The following is a 24722-nucleotide window of genomic DNA, read 5'->3' as shown; positions in this document are numbered from 1 at the left end:
AAAAAAAAAAAAAGTCGTAGTACCCAGTCTGAAATGCAGACCAATGACATCAGAATCTCTAGGAGTAGGATTCAGGCTTCTAGCTTTTATTGCAAGCCACCAACCTTGGGAATGATTGACTTAGGAGGAAGAGTACCAGCAGGGGGCATGAAAAGACCTTACAGAGAAGAACATGCCTGTGCTGACCTTTAAAGCTAGGCAGACAAGTTTGAAGGGCCTTCTAAGCAGAGAAGAAAAGCACATCCCAAGAACCCAAAAGTGAGAGACTTCAGCATTATGTTAAGACCTTGGGCTTCCTTGTATTACCTTGGGAGAGATAGTTCTCTGTAGCTGCTTCCTTATCTGTAAAACAAGGATAAGACTCATAGACACCAATCTCAAATTGTTGTGTGGATTAAATTCTCTTACACCCGAAGCTTTGAACAGTGTTTGGTACAGAGTCCGGGCTCAAGAAATATGTGTTGTTATTAACTTTTAATTAGCATCTCGTATGTTATTAACTTTTAATTAGCATCTCGTAAGACGTTGCTAAGCTAGTATTATGGTAGTGCACAATCTGGGGCCCTCTAAAAGTATCTTTTTATCTCAAAATTTGGTAGTTGATTGGATGTGGCAGAGAAAGGAAAGGAGGATTCAAGGGTGCTGCCCAGGTTTTTGGGTTGGAAAATAGAGTGACTGTAGGAACTATTCATTGAGATGAGGAAGTGGAAGAGGGTAATAATTTAGCTCTGAACAGGTTGGGCTTGTTAGACTTTCTGGACATTGAGAGGTGGTAATCAGTTGACATGGAACGCAAGGGCATGGAGTTTTCCTGTGAGATATGTGGGCTGGAGATTGGAGATGCATCAGCTGCTAACTGAGGCCTCCAGGGCCAGAAGAAAACTGGCCTTGTAAAAATTAGTCTGAGTCAGTTCCTTCCTGAAGGGTGAGGATGTGACCTGTACTCAGAGCTTACCACACAGAGGAGCCTGCGTGAACATGTCAATGGCTATTACATGTCACTTACTCTTTATGGAGTGATGTAATGCCTATGTTGTCTGTCTGACTTAACTGAAATTAATTTTCTTACTATGTTACTAATGTGTCACTAATACAAACCGAGGGAGAATTACAATGCTAAATGGAAAAGAAAAATTATCTGTAAATTAAAAAGTACTCTGTTATACTTGAATATTATTTTTAATGCCACATATTTTGAAAAATAATAAAGTTGTTTGAGGTTGCTGTGAGCTGTGATGCCACAGCACTCTACTGAGGGCGACAAAGTAAGACTGTCTCAAAAAGAAAAAAAAGAAAAATAATAAAGTTTCTTTCCTCTAACAATTTAAACATCTCTAAGGGAATTCTTAAGAAATTATAGTGACTACATTTTTACTTGCATAAATACATTTTTTTATGGATAGAACTAATTTGTTAGTTTTTTTTTTTCCTTTCTTACCCTTCAAAGAAGTTGGGCAGTTGATTACAAAGAAAAAACTTCCCTACAGCTCAGGATACGGTCCAAAAGCACAGGCTCAGGTTCTGGTTTTGTGTCTAGTTTCTAGTTGAGTGACCTTGATGAGATTTCTTAATCTCTCAGAGTCCCCTGATCATGGTACTGTGGGGATAGTAATATGCTCCCCTCCAATATCTCACAGGATTGTTGGGAGGTTCAAATGAGGTAACATGTGAAAAGAATGGTGGACTACACAGTACTGTATGAACATGCTTTCTTATCCTCATGCATCACATCTGTCCACTGAAGTGATCTATGGTTGCAGATTAGCACCTCTGGATTTAAGATTGTAAAAAGTAGGCTGGGCGTGGTGGGGCTCATACCTGTAATTTTAGCACTCTGTGAGGCCAAGGCCAGAGGACACTTTGAGCTCAGGAGTTGGAACTAGCCTGAGCAAGACCCCTGTCTCTACTAAAAATAGGCAAATTAGGTAGGCATGGTGGTGCTTGCCTATAGTCCTGGCTACTTGGGAGACTGAAGCAAAAGGATCACTTGAGCCAAGGAGTTGGAGGTTTCTGTGAGCTATGATGATACCATGGCACTCTAGCCTGAGCCACAGCCTGAGAATCTGTCTAAAAAAACAAAAAGAAGAAGACGATTGGAAAGCATAAATCAAACTTGGATAAACTCACTCTCATTTGGAAGTAAATTCTGCCCAGGGCACTGTAGCACTCTTCCATCTACTTTGTCTCTTGCCCTGGCTAGTGTGCAGTGATGTTATCGTAGCTCACTGCAACCTCAAGCTCCTGGGCTCAAGTGATCCTTCTGCTTCAGCAGATGGGGCTACATTCATATGCCACCATACTGGCTAATTTTTCTATTTTCTTTTCTTTTTTTTTTTTTTTGTAGAGACTGGGTCTTGCTCTTGCTTTGGCTGGTCTCAAACTCCTGGCCTCAAGTGATCCTCTTGACTCAGCCTCCTTAAGTGTTGGGATTGCAGCACTTCTAATATGCAAATAGACTTCCAGTTCCAACTAACACTGGAAGAGAAAGAAGAAGTAGATGAAATAATACCTTAAAAGAATGGAGAAACCAGAGACAAAATGAAGGAGAAAAGTAGATAATGTACTAGACATTTATGATAAATGAATTTATTACCCCATGAGGCCTGTTCATGTTTGTAGGCTTTTGTGATTTACAAGCTTAATTTATAATCTATGTATATATGTGTTTCACACCCATGTCCTTTCTAGGCTAGACTGGAACTTCTTAGAGCAGTGGTTCTCAACCTTCCTAATGCTGCAGCCCTTTAATACAGTTCCTGTGGGTTGTGACCCACAGTTTGAGAACCTCTGGCTTAGAAGCTGGGAAATGAACTTTGATATTTGTATGGTATGTTTAAAATTAGATGTATACCTCTAAGAACTCCAAACAATAAAAAATGAAAATAAAATTAGATGTATAGCTGGGCATGGTGGCTCACACCTATAATCCTAATACTTTGGGAAACGAAGGCAGGAGTATCACTTGAGGCATGATTTGGCAACCAGCCTAAGCAAGAGTGAGACCCCCATCTCTATTTTTAAAAAAAGAAAAGAAAAATTAGCTGGGTGTAGCGGTGCACGCCTATGGTCCTGACTACTTGGGAGCTGAGGGAGGAGGATCACTTGAGCCCAAGTTTGAGGTTGCAATAAACTATGCTGATGCCACTGCACTCTAGCCTGGTCAACAGAGCAAGACCCCGTCTCAAAACCCCCCCCAAAATTACATGTACAAATGCAAATAATTAGATGTATAATAAATCTCCATAGCAAAGGTGTCTGTCTCAAAAAGTTTAGACTTGCTTATGATAGGAATATGCCAAAAGATTTTTAAGATAAAGATATTGAAAGAGTTTCTATCATTTGATTTTCCAACAATAATGGGTCAGTAGAACTTTACAGTTAGTTCATGCTGCATGGAACTTTATGTAGATATTTTCAGGGAAAAAACATCTTGGTCTAAAGATATTTTACAATTTGAAAGTTACTTATTTTTTACTTTTGTTGAGTTTTTCCTAATGTTTGCGTGGCCTTATGCCAGTTGTATTAGAAAAATTCATCCATGTCCATTTCTGATTGTGGTAGGTTTTAAAACTTATATTCAGGGGTCACTCAAACTTGAAAAAGTGAAAATTTAGAGCAAGGGTGGTAGTATTTTCAGTATGCTGAAAACCTATAACTTTGAATGTTAACCTGTATTTTTCTGATACAGCTTTATGTATGATGGATAGTAAGTATAGTTGAATTTTGAGTGAATATGTTTTTAAAGGCACTTAAGTACAGTCAGCCTCTGTCTTCCTACTTCTTTCTGGCTCATTGAGGCAATGCACACTGTTTTATTCAAAGCCCACACTGGCTCCTGCTTAAGGACTTCTTTGTTTGGTTCAGTAAGGATGAGGAGCCCTCTGTGGGAACTAGAGATAGATTCACAAGTGCTGTGTTCATTGCCTTAGTTAAGAGTGATACCCAGTAGTTTCTTTTTTAAGTATGTCTATTTAGTCTTTTGAACAGTCTTTTAATATAGAATATATGAAAATAAATAATAAAGTTTCTTTTTTTAACCCCATTCCACAAACTTCTGTCCTTGTGAAGTAGCAGCCTGTTTTTCTCTGTGTTTGCTGAAATGAGTCTCCTGTCCTCACCTCTTAAAGGTGCTGATTCATGTGTCGTATTCTGACATGGGTTAGACTGATGTGTGACGAAGTAAGCCAAAAAGTGATAAAAGGACTCCAGATTTCCTAAATTGTCTGTTGATGGCTTACCTCACTTAACAAATAGGACTTTGAGCCTGCAGTTTGGGAGCTCAGTTAAAGTTGCCGGGTATACTCCAAATACTTACTTTTCTTGTTTTTGACCCTTATTTTTGCTGAGATTTTCTTTTTCTTTCTTCTTCTTCTTCTTCTTTTTTTTTTTTTTTGAGATAGAGCCTCAAGCTGTCACCCTGGGTAGAGTACCATGGCATCGCAGCTCACGGCAACTTCCAACTCCTGGGTTCAAGCTATTATTCTCCTGCCTCCACCTCCCAAGTAGCTGGGACTACAGGCACCCGCCATAACACCCAGCTATTTTTTGGTTGCTGCCATCATTGTTGTTTGGTGGGCCTGGGCTGGATTTGAATCTGCCAGCTCAGGTGTATGTGGCTGGCGCCTTAGCTGCTTGAGCCATAGGCGCTGAGCCTTTGCTGAGATTTCCATTGTGAATTCAGATTCTCATCCACTGAATTCAGGTTTTTTTTTTTTTTTTTTTTTTTTGGCCGGGGCTGGGTTTGAACCCGCCACATCCAGCATATGGGGCTGGCGCCCTACTCTTTTGAGCCACAGGCACCACCCTGAATTCAGTTTTATACATGATTTTTTCAACAAAAATTTTATACTGGGAGGCCAAGGCGGGTGTATTGCTTGAGCTCAGGAGTTAGAGACCCACTTGAGCAAGAGTGAGATCCCATCTCTAAGAAAATATAGCCAGGCATTGTGGTAGATATCTGTAATCCTAGCTACTTGGGAGGTTGAGGTAAGAGGATTACTTGAGCCCAAGAGTTTGAAGTTTCTGTGAACTGTGACTCCATGGCACTCTGCCAGGGGTAACAAAAAATTTAAGTTTTCTTTTCCTTGGAGAGTAAGCAGAATGAGTAACTGAGATAAGGTTGAAGGCAGTTGTCATCAGTGAGTTCAGAGTTCTCTGTGCATATAGTGGCTTATTAGGAAATGAAACCTGGGTCTACTTAGATTTTACTTTTTTTTTTTTTTTGAGACAGTTTCACTCTGTCACGTTGGGTAAAGTACTGTGGCTTTCATCATAGCTCACAGGAACCTCAAACTCTGGGGCTTGAGCAGCCCTCTTGCCGCAGTCTCCTGGGTAGCTGGGATACAGGCGTGCACCACTGCACTTGGCTAGTTTTTCTATTTTTAGCAGAGATGAGGTTTCATTCTTGCTCAGGTTGGTTTTGAACTCTTGAGCTCAAGCAATCCACCTGCCTCGGCCTGCCAGAGTGCTAGGATTACAGGCATGAACCACCATGCCTGGTCATAGATTTTACTTTAGTAGAATAGCTTTTCCTATTCAGTGATGTCCTTTTTTTAGTTGCTTTGAAAATATAGATGCATTTGAAAAGTAAGACTTGAAGTAAACGTTTTCCTATGATTTTTTTTCCTACTTATATTCCCTTACCTTAGACAAGACTGGATCTCAGAATGCCATTTCAAGAAAGAAAGAAAGATATATTTTAGAGTTTTAGGCAAGCAGCAGTAAATTTCTGTCTGGTGAAGAAATTCAAAATAAATTTGGGACCTGGTAAATTATCATCTTTGTTTTAAGTCTGTGACGCCAACATAGCTCAACTGGGTGACTCCAAACCTGCCGAAATGAACAATTATCTCACTCTTTGGCCCTGAGGATTCCTTCCTGTTTATAACACAAGTTTATTATTTTTCTACACAGTTTAACAAAATCTCATAGCTTTTAAAGAGCAGAAAATGAAACAAGTACCAATGAAAGATTTTCTTTCCTTTTTTTTTGAGTCAGAGTATCACTGTGTTGCCCTTGGTAGAATGCCAAAGGCGTCCCAGCTCACAGCAACCTCAAACTCTTGTGCTTAAGCAATTCTCTTGCCTCAGCCTCCCAAGTAGCTGGGACTACAGGCGCCCACCATGACACCCGGCTATTTTATGTTGCAGTTGTCATTGTTGTTTAGCTGGTCTGGGCTAGGTTTGAACCCACCACCCTCAATGTATGTGGCTGGCACCGTAACCACTGTGCTACAGGCGCCGAGCCAGATGATACATTTTCATTGCTGACCTAATTTTGTGGTAAATTTTCCCCTCCAAAGATAAAATAGAACTTGGTTTTCTGTGAGAAAAAGATAATGTTACTTGAAAGCAGCTCATTTTTTCTTTGCTTATCTGTGTAGATTATAGTCTTTTTTTAGTGGATGGGAAAGAACTAGGAAGCATCATTTACACTAGTACAGAACTACAGAATTCAAAGTTTCTAATAATTGTTATAGTAGGAAGGCAGTTTTTCTTGTTTAAAGTCTGAACTCTTTTTTTTTTTTTTTTTGAGACAGAGTCTCACTGTGTCACCCTTGGTAGAGTGTCGTGGAGTCACAGCTCACAGCAACCTCAAACTCTTGGGCTCAAGTAATTCCCTTGCTTCAGCCTCCTGAGTAGCTGAGACTATGGCGCCTGCCACAATGCCTGGCTGTTTTTTAGAGATAGGGTCTGGCTCTTGCTCAGGTGGGTCTCTAACTCCTGAGCTCAAGCAACCCACCCTTCTTGGCTTCCCAGATTTAAAGTCTGAACTTTTAAATTACTGACTTTAGAATCCCTTTTACCGTTATTATTATTATTTTTTTTTTTATTGAGACAGAGTCTCACTTTGTCACCCTTGGTAAAGTGCTGTGGCATCATAGCTCACAGCAACCTCAAACTCTTGGGCTCAAGTGATTCCCTTGCCTCAGCCTCCCTAGTAGGTGAAACTACACGCTCCTGCCATGATGCCCTTTTTTTGTTTGTTTAGCAGGCGCGGCTGGGTTTGAACCCACCAGCCCCGGAGCATGAAGCCGGCACCCTAACCACTGAGCTATGGGCACCCCTCCCTTTTAACCGTTGAAAGAAATGACTGTGGTTTGTATCTTAAAGTATGAGCGCTCCCAAATTTTACATCCAAATGAGTGCCTGTCAAAACAGTTGTTTTGGGCTGGCAGGATGGCTCATGTCTGTAATCCTAGCACTCTGGGATGACTATGTTTTCCATTTTTAGGAGAGATGGGTCTCTAAACTCCTGAGCTCAAGCAGTCCACCAGCTTTGGCCTCCCAGAGTGCTAGGATTACAGACATGAGCCATCCTGCCATGAGCCACTGCGCCTAGTATAACGTAGATTCTTAACAGCAATCTGTTGGATAACTTTGCTAAAAAAAAAAAAGAAATATACAGTAGAACCTCTGTAAGTTGACCACCCAAGGGACTGTAACAAACTGTTCAACATGGGTGGTGCCTGTGGCTCAGTGGGTAGGGCACTGGCCCCATTTACCAAGGGTGGCGGGTTTGAACCCGGCCCTGGCCAAACTGCAACAAAAAAATAGCCGGGTGTTGTGGCAGACACCTGTGGTCCCAGCTACTCGGGAGGCTGAGGCAAGACAATCACCTAAGCCCAGGAGTTAGAGGTTGCTGTGAGCTCTGACACCATAGAACTCTACCGAGGGCGATAAAGTGAGACTCTGTCTCTTAAAAAAAAAAAAGAAAAAAACAAACTGGTCAACATATAGAGTTGGTCAACAAGGAACTAGGCCTACTGTACACATGATCCATGTCCAGTCTATGAAAATTAGGTCATCTTAAGGAGGTGGTCAATGTAGGGAGGTGCTCAACTATGGAGGTTCTACTGTATTAACTTTTGGATTGTTGATCCTGCCTCTTCTCTAGTTGTTGCCCAGAATTTCCCAGTTGTGGTACTTTATTCCTTTTTCTGTGTTAAGCCTATCCCTTGTCTGTTGGTGCACCTATCACAGGTAGCGTAACTATTATTGTCTTTGCAATCTCTTTTAATTTTATCATTCAAGAATGGCCTTGATGTTGTCCTTTGTATGGTTTGTAGGACTATTAACTGAGGTAGAGAATCTTAGAGATTTTTGGAGACAGGTAAGTTCAAAAATATGTAGTATACCTTAAATATATATAATTTTAAAAATACATATATAAAAGAGGCTGGATGTAGTGGCTAAACATTAGCCTAAGCAAGAGAGAGACCCTGTCTCTAAAAAAAATAGCTTACATATCCCTGTTTCTTGGGAGGGCTCTTCTCTTCTGGCCTCAATTCCCAGATGGAACTTTTTTTCTTTATGAAGTCTTTTCTAAGTAGTACAACTAGAGGGAAAAGTGATGCTCATACGATGTGAACATAATCAGGAAACTGTGTGATTAGCCATATAGATAATGTATAGTTTGTTGTGTTTTCTTACAAAATAATAAAAAAGTAAGAAGAAAAATTAGCAGGGCATGGTGACAAGGGCCGGTAGTCTCAGCTACTCAGGAGGCTGAGGCAGGAGGATGGCTTGAGCCCAGGAGTTTGAGGTTGCTGTGAGCTATGATGATGCCACTGCTCTCTAGATATAGGCAACATAGACTCTGTCTCAAAAAAAAAAAAAGAATAATTTTCTGACTATTAAGTTCACGAAGTCATCCTAGAAAAAATGCTGTGTACCTCCATTGCTGAATATCACTATGGTCTCCTTTGAAGTACACCCATCAGGAAGCTATGCACCAATGCCAGTGTCTAGTCTAGCCTTCAAAGCAATTTTGGAACTCATTTTCTGGAATGACCATTACTGCTGTTGTCTTATTACCCTTGATGTCCTGAATGTCATCAAAATGTCTTCCTTTCAATATTTCTTTTATCTTTGGGTAAAGGAAAAAGTCATTTGGGGCCAGATCAGATGAGTAGGGAGGCCATTGGTGGCCTTGGGGAAAATGGTTTTAGTAGTGAAGGGAGGAGGGACAAAGTCAAGAAAGCAAACAAAATCTGTCTTTTTGACCTTGTGTTGAAATACAGATGCTCTTCAATTTCTGATGGGGTTCTATGTGGGCACCTACAAAAGCTTTGAGACCAAGTGTATTGTGGTCCATTATTTCACTTCCAAGAAACACCGTCAGCAACATCCTTTCTGATTGACCAGCGTAGGTTTCAACTTGATTCGCTTATCGGTGTTGCTGGGAGGGCTTTGTTTCTTTCCATCCGTGCGGATTTTACGTTTATTGATCTTTGTCTCAAAATTTTTGTCATGACCCATGTATCCCAATAAACACCTTAAGTCAAAAATTCCTTTAATGTACTTAACCTACTGAGCATCATAACTTAGCCTAGCCTACCTTAAACATACTTCGAACACTTCCAGTAGCTTGCAATTGGGGAGAATTATCTAACACAAAGTCTGTCTTATAGTGTTGAATATGTTATGTAATTGATCAAATACTGTACTGAAAGTGAAAAACAGAATGGTGATATGGGTGCTTGAAGTATGGTTTCTACTGAAGACATAATCACTTTCACACTGTGAGGTCAAGCCATCATAAGTCAAGGACTATCTATGTAACATAAATATAGGAAAGTACATGGATCATAAGTGAATTTTTATCCAAGAATAGAAAGGACTTTAAAAAAAATTAGTGGCTCAGCATCTGTAGCTCAAGTAGCTAAGGTGCCAGCCACATATACCAGAGCTGGCGGGTTAGAATCCAGCCCGGGCCTGCCAAACAACAGTGACAACTATAACCAAAAAATAACTGGACATTGTGGCGGGCGCCTGTAGTCCCAGCTACTTGGGAGGCTGAGGCAAGAGAATTGCTTAAGCCCAGGAGTTGGAGGTTGCTGTGAGCTGTGACGCCATGGCACTCTACCCAAGGTGACATCTTGGGGCTCTGTCTCAAAAAAAAAATTAGTGAAGTTTTACAAACTGAAAGTTTTATGGCACTCTAGATACTTTCCTCATGGCCCTTCTAATCACCTCTCAGCTTGCTAAGGGTATCCATTGTTCTGTCTTCTGGCCACAGTCTTTTTTTTTTTTTTTTTGAGCCAAAGTCTCTCTCTGTTGCCCTGGCTAGAGCGCAGTGGCATTAGCATAGCTCACTGCAATCTCAAACTTCTAGGCCTGAATGATCCTTCTGCCTCAGCCTCCCAAGTAATTAGGACTATAGACATATGCTATCACACCTGGCTAATTTTTTATTTTTTAGTAAAGACAGGGTCTTGCTCTTGCTCTGACTGATCTCAAACTCCTGACCTCAAGTGATCTTCCTACATCAGGCTCCCAGTTGCTAGGATTACAGGTGTGAGCCACCATGCCTAGGCTATTTTTAAAATACATTTGTCAGTAGAAGGAGGTAGAAGGATGATGTAGTAGTTAGAAAGGGAATTAGAGGTAGAGGGTATTCATTGTCTATTGTTTAAGACGTCAGAGATTTTCTTGAATGTGAATGAATCTCATAATTTCTCTGGTGGGTGGCCAGTCACGCCGTTTCTTTTTATGTTTTGGATGGTTTCCATTTCATTCAAGTGTTTTAAAAAGTAGCTGTGTTTGTTTATACAAACTTGAGTTAAATAACTATTCCCTTAGCATCTGCTTATGGAAAAGTGGTTTTCTAAACTTGGCTTATCATGGATGTAGATTCTTAGCCCCCTCTTAGAGTTACTGAGTTGGTCTCTCTGGGAGGGGGAGGTGTTGGAATCTATGCTTTTAAAAAATTCCTCAGCTGATTCTGAAAACTTTTTTTTACACAGGCCTGCAAAGGCCTTATATCAAAAAGGAAATAGTATATATTTTAAATGAAAGCTCTAAAAAGATAATAGTTCTATAATTATAGGAGAATAAAGGGTCACCCTTTTTTTTTTTTATTTTTTTGAGACAGAGTCTCACTATGTCACCCTTGGAGAGTACCCTGGAGTCACAGCTCACAGCAACCTCAAATTCTTGGGCTTAAGCAATTCTCTTGCCTCAGCCTCCCAAGTACCTGGGACTACAGGTGCCCGCCACAACACCCGGCTATTTTTTGTTGCAGTTGTCATTGTTGTTTAGCTGGCCCATGCCGGGTTCAAACCCACCACCCTCAGTGTATGTGGCTGGTGCCGTAACCACTGTGCCACAGATGCCAAGCCAAAGGGTCACCCTTAAATATGGGAGAGACCATACACTGGACTTTTTATAGAATTGAAAAAGAAAGCAAGTCATTAGGGATTTGAGCCCCACCCTTCATGAGCATCTTTGAATAATTCTGAGTTATAATTCTAAGTGTGTTATTTAGCTTGAGGTTTTCATTTGTCTTTAAAACAGTCTTACTGGAACAAAGTCACAGTGTGGTCCTGGAGCTACAGAATCCTGGGCAGTGTACTTTTATTTGCAAAGCAAGAGTGATTTAGTCTTCTGGGTATCCATTGTGATCCGAGTGTTTATGACCCCATCAGATTCTTGGTAAACTGTGTCTAAGAATCTACCCTTGCTGCTGGAGCTGAAGCTCAATTCTTATATCTGAGTCTTTTTTAGAATATGAATTTATTTTTTAAATTGTGGCCTGAATCTTTTTGAGTAACCTCATAAGCTTCCTGGAAGCTCTGTAAGGAAGGGCACAGACCCTGTCTGCTTAAATGTTGTATCCTGTTTAGCACCAGGCCTGACATGGAGTAGCTGTGCAATAAATATATATATATATTTTAATATGGAACACTTCACAAATTTGCATGTCATCCTTGCTCAGGGGCCATGCTAATCTTCTCTGTATTATTCCAATTTTAATATATATATGCTGCCAAAGTAAGCATGAATACATATATTTGAGGGGTTTTGTTGTTTTTTGAGACAGAGTCTCACTCTGCTGCCCTGGGGTTGAGGGCTATGGCATCATCATAACTCACAGCAACCTCAAACTCTCGGACTCAAGTGATGCCCTTGCCTCAGCTTCCTGAGTAGCTGGGACTACAGGTGCCTGCCACAATGCCTGGGTAGTTTTTTTTCTTATTTTTAGTGGAGACGGGGTCTCACTCTTGCTCAGGCTGGTCTTGAACTACTAAACTCAAGCAATCCACCCATCTCGGCCTTCCATAGTGCTAGGATTACAGATGTGAGCCACTGCGCCCAGCCACATGTCTCTGTTTTCGAAACAAAATTCTAGCTGACATCTTCTAATTGTTATATGTAACCTTTCTTTTCTGGCCAGATTGGTTTTGCCATCATCAGTTCAGTCCTTGGCAAGCCTTAGTGGAGAAGGAGTAAGAAGTAAATGCGTATCCTTAAAATAATGGTAGCCTACTCCTTTACCATACTTTTTGTTAGGATCCCTTCTAACTGAATACCAATCCTGGCGTTGCTCAGTTCTTATTGAAATTAAGTCCTCTGTGGGCTATGTAAAACAAAAGTTGAAAGACACAGGGGGTCCAAGGTCCAAGACAGAATATTCATTGATAGGGTGAGTATAAAATACCTTGCTGAGGAATAGATCAGACCAGAAAGAAGGTATAGCCCCATGAGCCAGAGGACTCAATGACCCTCCATCTGACAGTTTGCAAAGCTAAGGGTCACCAACTCACCTTTGCCTAAGCCAAAGTTTAGCTTTTCCCTCTCTGACTGTGGATTTCACAGCGATGTTAGAAACCTCAAACACGCCACAACATTGGGGTCCTTACTTAGAATCCCCCTCAACTAGCTGATTTTTAGGAGAGACATCTAGTATCTAAAGGCTATACTCCAAAGGGGCTGGATCTAAAGAAATGCGGCCTTTGGCTCTAGTCTATTGCTTAGAGTCATTGAAGGTGCAGCTCTTATAGACCTTGCTTGACTTTGATCTGACAAGCTAAACTCATCTAATCCAAAGTATAGCATATCTAATCAGTTCTCAGAAGGTACACATATAACCACTTTCTGAGCCAAGTCATCTGTCCTGACCAGGGAGTGAACTTAGCAAACAAGGCTCCTCAAGGACTGCCACTTGGGACAGGGAGTGCTCAGCCCTTGGGTACATGCAGTCTAGAGGTTCCAGCCCCTATGAGAAAAAATCCAGGGGAGATTTCACTTCTCGGGAGGCACATATAGTTTCCTTTTACCATAATGGCCATAATGGGTCAGGATTCCTCATGGAAAGAGAATACCTTTGTGTTTGTGTTTCATAAGAGAACCCAAGAGGAGTGCCAGTAGGAGCAAAGTTTAAACCCAGAGTTTTTTATGATTATGACCCAGATCCCATAAGTTGGTTGTCTGCAGAGGTGAAGTGAGGGGAGGAGGAATGGACTCAGTGTGAAGAGGCACAAGGGAGCTTACTGGAGTGAAAGAAATAATCTATATCTTGATTGGGTTTTGGTTATACAAAATGTATGCATGCGTCAAAACTTAAACTATTCGGGCAGTGCCTGTGGCTTAGTGGGTAGGGCGCCAGCCCCATATACCGATGGTGGCGGGTTCAAACCCTGTTCTGGACAAACTGAAAACAAAACAAAACAAAACCTCAAACTATACATATAAGATTATATAACTTAAAATCTATGCATTTCACTGCATGTAAATTATACTTCAAAAAAAGATCTGTGGCCTCTAGCACACCTAATCTGTGCCAAGTTCATGCCAAAATATAAGTGAGAAATTTAGGCACCACACTTTCAGATGAGTGGTTCATTCTTAAGGAGACAGAATATTGAAGAAGGTTCTTCTTTGCCTTTAGTTTGTGCCTTCATACTTTCTGCTAGTATCTCTGGCTACTTTAACAGACTTTTCCTTTTTAAATTCTGTTATCAAAGGAGTTGGCCTGAATATTCAACATGAGCACCAATGAAATATGGCAGGCATACAGCCACCTGTCCAGAACCCCCATTAGTGATAAAATCAGGTCTGGCCAGCTTCCTCTTAAGCAAAGGCTGTGAGTGTGCTGAGGTAGGGTGGGGTAGTCTCATACCAGGAGAAGTCCCTTTTGATGTCAGAAAGGAAGGTGAACCACCCAAGATGTTGAGTGGCTCAGTGTCAGCCTTGTCTGCCTGGGGACCCTTTACCAAACGTTTTCCTGCGAGTTTCTGTTGCACAGATCCATACTGCCTAGTTCCTTATCATGGTCAGGTGTGTGGCTGGCTCCTTCCTAGGAATGATCTTGGCCTAAATTTCTCACCTATATTTTGGCATGAACTGGGTACAGAATAGGTGTGCTAGAGGCCACAGATTTTTTTTTTTGAGGTATAATTTACCTCAAAAAATTTTACATGCAGTGAAATACATAGATTTTATGTATTTATATACAGTGAAATACATAGATTTTAAGTTATACAATGCATAATTTACATGTATAATTTAACTTAATTAACTTAAAATCTCCTTAATTTTAAAAATTATACATGCAGTGAAATACATAGATTTTAAGTTATTCAATCTTAGATGTATAGTTTGAGTTTTGACACATGCATACATTTTGTATAACCAATACCCAATCAAGATATAGATTTTTTTCTTTCACTCCAGTAAGCTCCCTTGTGCCTCTTCACAGTGAGTCCATTCCTCCTCCCCTCACTTAACCCCCGCAGACAAGTGACTGTTCTGTTCACTTTTTGAGATAGTCTCACTCTGTTGCCCAGTGATTTTCTTTAAGTCTGGACAGTGAGAGATGGCACAAAATAATGATATTTAAGTAAAACAATGATTCTCAATGGGACAGGTTGCTCCCTAGGAGACATTTGGTAGTGTCTTCAGACATTTTTGACCCCCTTGGCTGGGGTGCTACTGGTATCTAATGAGTAGAGGCTAGGGACATTGCTAAACCTCCTACAATGTACAGGATAGCCCCACAACAAAGGAGGAGCAAGGCCAGGCAAAGGGACTCACATCTATAATCCTAGTGCTCTGGGAGGCTGAGGCACCAGGATCCTTTGAGCTCAGGAGTTCAAGACCAGCCTGAGCAAGAGTGAGACCCCATCTCTACTAAAAATATAAAAATTAGATGGGCATTGTGGCAGGCACCTGTGATCTCAGCTACTCAGGAGGCTGAGGCAGGAGGATCACTTGAACCCAGAAGTCTGAGGTTGCCGTGAGCTATGATGGCAGGGTACTTTTTAACCAGGGTGACAGAGTGAGACTGTTTCAAAATAAAAGAAAGAAAGAAAGAAAGAAGGCCCTGGTCTAAATACTAAATATCCATAGTGCTGAGGTTGAGAAACCCTGAACTAAATCATGCAGTCTCTGCAGAGAAAGAATTGTTGCCCTGAGGAGTATTCATTTGTGGGTCTCCCAAGTCGAGAGCCTGCCAGAAGCTGAAAAGGACACTGCAGGAGCCACCTTCTCCAGGGCTACCACCCTGTGACTGAAGTTCTTTCTGTGGGATGGGATTCAGGGTGGGCTTGAGGAGAACTAATAAGAGACAAAGAGGAGGAAAACAGCTTAGGCAATAGAGGGGGGGAAGGCTCAAAATAATTATTATAGCTGGAAAAATTAGTAAGATAAGAGGAAAAAATTAAGTAGAAATTGATAAGAATCCAATAAAATGAAAGTAAACAAGTTGAGATTTAAAATCCAAGATGAAAGTGAGTGGGAATAGTCATTAAGAACATAAAAGTAGAAACAACATAAAAGTAGAAACAGGAATAAAAAGAAGGCCATGAGATAAAAAATAAAATCTGTGAAAAGTAGATAGGATTAATAATCGGAAGCAGGAATTGAGAATTTAAAAGGTCAACCTAAGACAATACAGTCTACTTCTGTAACCCTGGGTTCTACATCTAACCGAGGATCGGAAATATTCAGGAAAAAAATTCCACAAAGTTCCCAAAACAAAACTTGAAATTGCTGTGCTCCTGGTACTACAATGAATCCATGTAAGTGAAGTGGTGTGTGGCCATTGTGTTAGGTATTATTAGTAATCTAGGGACGATTTAAAACACACAGAGGATGTGTGTAGGGGTCCTCAAACTTTTAAACAGGGGCCAGTTCACTGTCCCTCAGACTGGAACGAGTCGGCTACTAAGCAGGACTGGCAGCAGCGGCAAAAACACTCAGCAGCCGGATAAATGTCCTAGGCGGGCTGCATGTGGCCCACAGGCTGTAGCTTGAGGACGCCTGGTAGATTGTATGCAAATACTATACCATCTTTTTTTTTTTTTTTTGAGAAAGAGTCTCACTTTATCACCCTCAATAGAGTGCCATGGCAGTGTCACACAGCACACAGCAACCTCCAACTCCTGGACTTAGGCGATTCTCTTGCCTTAGCCTCCCGTGTAGCTGGGCCTACAGGTGCCTGCCACAACACCCGGCTATTTTTTTGTTGCAGTTTGGCCGGGGCCGGGTTTAAACCTGCCACCGTCAGTATATGGGGCTGGTGCCCTACACCCTGAGCCACAGGTGTCGTCTGTACTATGCCATCTTATATAAGGGACTTGAGCATCCCTGGATTTTGGTGTCCACAGGGGTCCTGGATCCAATATACCAAGGATGCCAGTATATAAAGCAAGAATGAAGGGAAAACTATGAAACCAAATTGCTTAGAGGTTAGAGGAGAGATGAGAGCATGGGGAGTGGGCAGGGTGCCAGCTAGAGCAGATACGTGAGGAAAATTAGAAACAAAGTCCTGAGGTGGGGCCAGCATGCTTCAATAGAAAGTCACTAGTTTTAGCAGCATTGTCGTGGTCTCTCGGTCCTGGGCAGACACAGAAAGCAGAGAGTAATGCGTTAGTGCCTCCAGACACCTGCAGCTTATTCTTGTGTGGCTCAAACTTTAGATGGCTTGGCCTCTTGAAAAGAGCTGGTAATGTTCTTTGAACCCTCAGCCACTTAAAAAAAAAAAAGAGCTGATGACGGGGGAAGAGGAAAGAAGAGCTATGGTTTTATTAACTTAAATTGTGAATATAAAAAATCAGACTCCTCGGGGTGGCACCTGTGGCTCAAAAGAGCGCCCTATATGCCAGAAGTGGTGGGTTCAAACCCAGCCCCAGCCAAAAATTGCGAATAATAATCATAAAATAAAGAGGATACTAAAAAAAATATCAGACTCCTCCTATGAAGGTTGCAGCAGTTTTCTGGGAGGGATGTTGATCTTTTTAGGTAGTTACGGTGCTGCTGGTCCTGCCTAATAACTGTGATAGGCACAAACCACATTGATGAATGTCAGCAGTAGCTGGCTAACTTTTACCTTGGAAATAAGAGAAATCCATAGCAATATTGCCTTGAAATTAAGACCTTTGAAGTTTCATGATGTGTCAATTATTTTTAAACCAGTTAAAGTAATAACTACTCTTTTGTATGGCTTTCAGCTGTTTATTTGCTTCTCATATATAGGAATTTCCTTTTTTGTATGACTCCAGGCATACATTTCAACAGATGTTTTTGTTTATATTTTATCTAACATTGTGTGTTTTGTCAATATTCCAGAATGGCCTAATTTCTTATATACAAGCATAGCAAATCTCAGTAATATAATTTCTTTTTTATTTTTTGAGACAGAGCCTCAAGCTATTCCCCTGGGTAGAGTGCTGTGGCGTCACAGCTCACAGCAACCTCCAACTCCTGGGCTCAAGCGAGTCTCCTGCCTCAACCTCCCAAGTAGCTGGGACTACAGGCCCCCGCCACAACGCCCGGCTATTTTTTGGTTGCAGCCATCATTGTTGTTTGGCAGGCCCGGGCTGGGGATTTGAACCCGCCACCTTAGGTGTATGTGGCTGGCACCTTAGCCACTTGAGCCACAGGCGCTGAGCCCAGTAATATGATTTCCATGGTGCTAAATCATGCCTAAATAGAACAAGATCAGCTACCTATTTGTTTTTCACCTCTCTTCCATCCATTTCCTTTATCTTATTGGAGTAGGCAGTAAACAGTTATTGAGCATTTCTTTTTTTTTTTTTTTGAGACAGAGTCACTATATTGCCCTCTGTAGAGTGCTGTAATGTCACAGCTCACAGCAGCCTCAAACTCTTGGGCTCAAGCGATTCTCTTGCCTCAGCCTCCCCAGTAGCTGGGACTACAGGCACCTGCCACAATGCCTGGCTATTTTTGGTTGCAGTTGTCATGGTTGTTTAGCAGGCCCAGGCCGGGCTCAAACCCACCAACCTTGGTGTATGTGGCTGGCACCCTACTCATTGAGCATTTCTTACGTGCTAGGCACAGCTGCATCCTGAAAGGGCCTCTAATCTGATAGGGAGAACTTGATAGATGTAAACAAATGGACAAATAAAAACAATAAAATAAAAGCAGGAGTTCTCCTTGCTGTTATACAGTTCTATAGAAAGGCAAAGCACATATGGGACATTTTAGATAGGAATCAGCATGTGTGAAGCCACGAACCTGTGAAACAGCATGGGAGAAATATAGGGAGTTCAAGTTTTGTGGCAGGGGCAGAGTGATAGATGAGGTTAGAGAAGGTAGTTGTGGTCAGGTTATAATGGGCCTTGTTTGGTTCACATAAAAGTCCTAGATAACATTAATTGATAACAAAGATACTAAATAGGCTAGAATATGTAATCAGGTTTGCAATTTAGAAAGATCATTCTGAGTGTGGTGGTTTGAGTCATTAGAGAGCCATGTGACCAGTTAGGATACTGTTAAAACAATCCAGGAAAGTGGCTCAGCACCCATAGCTCAGGGATTAGGGCGCCAGCCACATATACCGGGGCTAGCGGGTTCAAACCCGGCTCAAGCCTGCTAAAAACAATGACAACTGGCTCAGCGCCTGTGGCTTAAGTGACTAAGGCGCCAGCCACGTACACCCAAGGTGGCGGGTTCAAATCCAGCCCAGCCCGCCAAAACAACAATGACGGCTGCAAACCAAAAAATAGCCGGGTGTTGTGGCAGGCGCCTGTGGTCCCAGTTACTTGGGAGGCTGAGGCAGGAGACTCGCTTGAGCCCAGGAGTTGGAGGTTGCTGTGAGCTGTGATGCCACAGCACTCCACCCAAGGGGACAGCTTAAGGCTCCTGTCTCCAAAAAAAAAAAAAAAAGACAACTACAACAACAAAAATAGCTGGGTGTTGTGGCGGGCGCCTGTGGTCCCAGCTACTTGGGAGGCTGAGGCAAGAAAATCGCTTTAAGCTAAGGTGACCGGACGTCCTGCTTTTGGTGGGACAGTCCTGATTTTTAACAGTCTGTCCTGTGTCCTGTGGCATTTTTAAAAAGTCCCAATTTTTGGAAAGAATGCACAACAAGCTAGGGAAAGGCGGGAGAACAGGAAGGGAGTATACGGTTTTCAGCTGCCATGTGGCTATTTCACCAAGATATGAGTTTTATATTATTTTTTGTTAATTTTATAATGTTAAACTTTAATAATAACAAATAATTGTTGAGAACTGATTATCGAGAACTGCTTATCAAAGTTCGCATTGTTGATCAGTTGTTAGAATTTGACCACCATGGTTTGGACTTAATGAGCAATGGCATTTTTTGGCAATGGCAACGATGAAAACATTTTGTAACTGTCTCTCAGACGAACTGCGTGCTAGTGCTAGTTAAACAAGTGATGTCAACAAATCAGCTATTCAAATAATTTAGGTAGGTAATTTATTTATTTCATGAATTTAGCAGACAGTACTCATTTATATTTTATAGTGGCAGCAAAAAGTCTAGCACCAGCCTTGAAAGTGAGGTATCATTATTAAAAATATATATTGATAAGGAAAAGGTTAAATCTTGGGCATCAGCAAAAATCACAATAGAGAACAAATGGTTAGAAATATTTCATCATTTTGAAACCATGTTCCATACAATAAGGCACTAAAAATTGCGGGATACACGCTGTCCTTACCAGGAACTAATGCTGCAACTGAACGCGTTTTTTCCTATGGTAAATAAAGGTGGACATCAGAAAAATCACAATTAAGTGTTCAGACTTTGAAAGCCATTTTATGTGTGAAATATAATTTAACAAATTCTTGTGAAAAATTTCATGACCTTTTAAACAATTGAAAGCAATCTACTAAAAAAAAATTCACTCAAGTGAGAAATATGCCAAAGAATAAAATAATACTATAAATAATTTTTTTGATGTATATTTGTAAATTGTACTTATGTTGAAGTTAAAAAATATATATTACAATACTATTTTTGCGTTCTATGAAAATTTTTGTTGCTCCACATAGACCAAATTTTTAATTAAGAAACCATCCCCCCATCCCCCGGTCAATGGTGTCTTGCTTTACCAATGTTAAAATCTGGTCACCTTAGCTTAAGCCCAAGAGTTTGAGGTTGCTGTGAAGCCATAGCACTCTACCGAGGGTAACATAGTGAGACTCGGTCTCAAAAAAAAAAAAAAAACTCACAGAAGCAGAGAGTAGAATGGTAGTTACAAGGGGCTGGGGGTTGGGGAGTTGGAGAGATATTGGTCCAAGAACAAAAAATTTCAGGGCGGCGCCTGGGGTTCATTGGGTAGGGTGCCGGCCCCATATACCAACGGTGGTAGGTTCAAACCTGGCCCCTGCCAAAGTGCAGTAAAAAAATAGCCAGGTGTTGTGGTATGCGCCTGTAGTCCCAGCTACTCTAGAGGCTGAGATGGGAGAATCGCCTAAGCCCAGGAGTTGGAGGTTACTGTGAGTTGTGACTCCACAGCACTCTACTGAGGGCGACAAAGTGAGACTCTTGTCTCTAAAAAAAAAAAAAACACACACAAAATTTGTGTCAGACAGGAGGAATAAGATCAAGAGATTTGTTGTACAACCTGGTGACTGCGGTTAACCATGTACTATATTGTATTCATGAAAATCAGTAAGAGAGTAGTTTTGAAGGGATCTGGAGTTTCTGATAGGATTTTCTGGTTGGGTGATGGCACAATTCATGAGAGAGGAAGTAAGAGAAAAAGGGGCAGGTCTGAGGGAAAGATGATAAGTTGGTTTTAGTTGGGTTCCAAAGATAGGTAGATCTCTAGCTATAGATGGATATATCTGTTTATCTTTATGTCTCAGTTTACTTGAGAGGCCAGGTAGAAAAACTTAGGAACTATTATCTTTCGGAAATTAAGATAAAGTTGACTTGAAATTTTAAGGATGGGAGAACATGCTTTTTAGATTCTGACTTCCTCCGAACTCAAAGAACGCATTTATTTCTCATAAGGCACTATAAGCCTTGCGGGGCAGGAGTGGCTGAGGTTATGTCTGTGCTGACATTCTGCTCACTCGGTCTGTAGCATGGAGAGAAGGTTTAAGGTTTACGATTATTCCTGTGTTTCAGGTACTTCAGAGGTCCGTGGGGCCGGCCAGCCTGAGCTTGCTCGCCTTCAAAGTCTATGCAGCTCCGAGAAAGGACTCACCCCCCACAAATCCAATGAAGGTTAATGAGGTAACATGCTATTGATGTTGGGATGTATTTTGAACATCTGATTTAGTTACTGTAGGAGGGTTTTTATAAAGTCTATCAGGAAGATTAGACTGTTAAGATATTTAAAAGAAGGCAATATATATATTTCCTTATAGTTTATTTTCTTTGTGGTAAATTAGTAATTTCCTACTAATTTCTAACTATAGCTTTTTTTTTTTTGAGACAGAGTCTCACTATGTCACCCTTGGTTGAGGGTCATGGTGTCACAGCTCACAGAACCCTCAAACTCTTGGGCTTGAGTGATTCTGTTGTCTCAGCCTCCCAAGTAGCTGGGACCACAAGTGCCCACCACAACGCCCAGCTATTTTTTTTGTTGTTGTTGTTGCTGCAGTTGTCATTGTTCTGCAGACCCTGGGCCGGGTTCGAACCCGCCAGCCCCAGTGCATGTGGCTGGTGCCCTAGCCTCTGAGCTATAGGTGCCAAGCCTAAACTATAGCTTCTCAACAGGTAAACGTTAGTGGTACTTGGCGAAGGGCATAATTAAGGAATATTGTATAGATTTTTACTGGGGAATCTGCTACATCTCAGTAGATTCAACAGAACTCACTTTTCTAAGTGCTTTGCCTGATTCTTGGCTTATCTTGATTCTTCTTAAGCCAAGAAAATACTCACATTTTTCCTTCTCTAAGAAATCAGAGCTTGGGATTCTTTCTGTTCCTTGACTGCAGTAGAGGTTCCTAAGCACATACTTAATAAATACTAAATAAATTAAAAAAAAGAAATCTCTATGTTGTTTATATTCTTGTCTGTGTTTCCCACTGATTATTTTGGATTTGGGGTTTCTCTTGCATTTGAATGAAGTGGTGTAAAGATCTACCTTTACTTCTGGACAGTGCTACTTGAATGGTGTTTACCTAAAGCTAATTAGTTTATCTTTTGCTCTTTATTATTATTATTATTAGTTTTTAGAGTCATTGTCTCACTTTATCACCATTGGTGAAGTGCCATGGCGTCACAGCTCACAGCAACCTCCAACTCCTGGGCTTAAGTGATTCTCTTGCCTCAGCCTCCCAAGTAGCTGGGACTACAGGCGTCTGCCACAACACCCAGCTATTTTTTTTGTTGCAGTTTGGCTGGGGTCAGGTTCAAACCTGCCACCTTTGGTATATGGGGCCAGCGCCCTGCCCACTAAGCCATAGGCACCACTTGCCCTTTATTTTTTTAATCAGGTCTTGGCATCTGGCATTTTTTGAGAGTAAATAAGGCAGACAGTAGTGGCTATGAACATTTTCTTTTCTGCTATCCTGCTTTGATTAGAGTAAAAGAATCCTTTTTCTAAACTAAATCCAAGGTGGAGTCCCAAATACCAGTATATAACATGGATAAATGGGAGTGGCTTTTTTGCTCTCAGTGGGTGAGAAGGGGGTAGGACACCTCATAGCCCTGCCCTCTTTGCCCTGTCCGTATTAATTAAGGACATAAGTAAGGTGCAAAGATAATCTAAAGTAAAGTTCAGATTGCACATAATCCTTAGGATCACTAAAATTCATGAGTTATTAGAAATATTATGCATACAAATTTGATTATTTATTGTGTGATCTCATTACTGTATATGCTTTTTGATTTTTTTTTAACTTTTTAATGTGTACAGCTTTCACTCTACTCAGTTCCCGAGGGTCAATCCAAATATGTAGAGGAGCCACGGACCCAACTTGAAGAAACCATCTCACAGCTGCGAAATCACTGCGAGCCATATACAAGTTGGTGTCAGGTACAGCTGTTCTGAAAATAGAGGGCATGCATTTCTATTTAGAGTCCATAGTTGAAAAGTCTATATTAGCTACATGTTTTTGGAAAAAGGCATGATAAAGGGCCCCAAGTTAAGAGTACCTGACTTAGAAGTGTTCATCAATGCCATCTGTGGAAAGAGATGATGAGATGTCCTAGCTTCCTGGTAGCAGCTGTTGCCAGGTCTGCAAAGAGAATTTCCCCCTTACTGGGCAGCATGTGGTACCTTGACTAGAGAGTGGAGGACTAGGAGCTGCCCTGTTGGTTGCAGTTGTAAAAACATTGTTGTCTACCGGGGAGGATATGGAACTTGAACTCTTAATGGAAGGAAAAAGATCTAATTTAAGCATTTACATCGAAATGGGGATATTTTCTCCCTTCAGTCTACAAATTGGTACTACTTTAAATAGGAATTGTTATAGAGGCTGAGTATGGTGGATCATGTCTGAAATCCTAGTACTCTGGGAGGCCAAGGTAGGTGGACCACCTGAGCTCAGTAGTTCCAGACCAGCCTGAGCTAGAGCAAGACCCCCACATCTAAAAATATAGCCAGGCATTGTGGTGGGCACCTGTCCCAGCTACTTAGGAGGCTGAGGCAAGGGAATGATTTGAGCTCAACAGTTTGGGGTTGCTACCAAGGGTGTCAAGGTGAGACTTGATCTCAAAAAAAAAAAAAAAAAGAAAAAAAAAAAAGGAATGGTTATAGAGCATTTTGAATGCTATAATAGGATAGCTAGTAAAATAGGATAGAATTACATACTAGAGTACTGAACTATTTGCCCCAGTGACCAAAGAACTTCATATGCATGTTGGCTGCTATCCCTGCCCATGTTTTGGATCAGGCATTTGTCATTATGAATGAAAGTGAGTGAAATAAATTTGAATGTAAATAAAAGTATTTCTGTGGCTGGGAGCTGTGACTCAAACTGTAATCCTGGCACTCTGGGAGGCCAACATGGATGGATTGCTTGAACTCAGGAGTTCAATATCAGGCTGAACCAGAGCAAGAACCATCTCTAAAAATAGCCAGGCATTGTGGTGGGCACCTGTAGTCTCAGCTACTCAGGAGGCTGAGGTAAGAGAATCACTTGAGCCTAAGAGTTTGAGGTTGCTGTGAGCTATGATGTGGCAGCACTCTACAGAAGATGACAGAGTGAGACTCTATCTCAAAAAAAATAAAAAAGTATTTCTGTGATTTTTTTAACATCTGAAATTGAGGTTTACAACCTATAGAATGCTTTTGTAGGCTTTCTGTTTATTTGAGACAGTCTCACTCTGTTGCCCTGGGTAGAGTGCCATGGCATCACACAAACTTCAAACTCCTTGGTTCAAGCAATCTTCTTGCCTCAGCCTCCCCAGTAGCTGTCTACAGACAATCACCACAACACCAGCAAGTTTTCTACTTTTGGTAGAGATGGAATCTTGGTCTTGAATTCCCGAACTCTACCAACCTTGGCTTCCCAGAGTGCTATAGGCGAGAGCTACAGTGCATGGCCCTATCTGTCTAATTTTTCTTTTGAGACAGAGTCTCACTGTGTCACCCTGGGTAGAGTGCTGTGGTGTCACATCTCACAGCAACCTCAAACCCTTGGGCTTAAGTGATTCTATAACTTCAGCCTCCCGAGTAGCTGGGACTACAGGCACCCACCACAACACCCAGCTATTTTTTGGTTGTAGTTGTCATTGTTGTTTGGCAGGCCTGGGCTGGATTTGAACCC

General features: G+C 41.4%; 1 protein-coding gene and 1 non-coding gene across 2 annotated transcripts in view; one reads left to right on the top strand and one right to left on the bottom strand.

The window, feature by feature from the left end:
- The window catches only part of APOO (apolipoprotein O), a 69324-nt gene that overhangs the window by 6145 nt on the left and 38457 nt on the right, over positions 1-24722 (top strand). The window contains exons 2-3 of the mRNA XM_003791914.2: positions 21130-21237; positions 22868-22987. Coding sequence (XP_003791962.1) covers positions 21130-21237; positions 22868-22987 — 228 coding nt within the window. The remainder of the gene's footprint in view (positions 1-21129; positions 21238-22867; positions 22988-24722) is intronic.
- On the bottom strand, positions 11674-11782 carry LOC111726011. Its single transcript, XR_002773915.1, has one exon. It is a non-coding gene; the product is annotated as a U6 spliceosomal RNA (small nuclear RNA).

Source organism: Otolemur garnettii, unplaced genomic scaffold, assembly GCF_000181295.1.
Source record: "Otolemur garnettii isolate 467f Iridium unplaced genomic scaffold, OtoGar3 scaffold00051, whole genome shotgun sequence".
Classification (NCBI taxonomy): domain Eukaryota; kingdom Metazoa; phylum Chordata; class Mammalia; order Primates; family Galagidae; genus Otolemur; species Otolemur garnettii.
The sequence above is the reverse complement of the archived record's forward strand: the minus strand, read 5'-3'. Positions and strand labels throughout refer to the sequence as shown.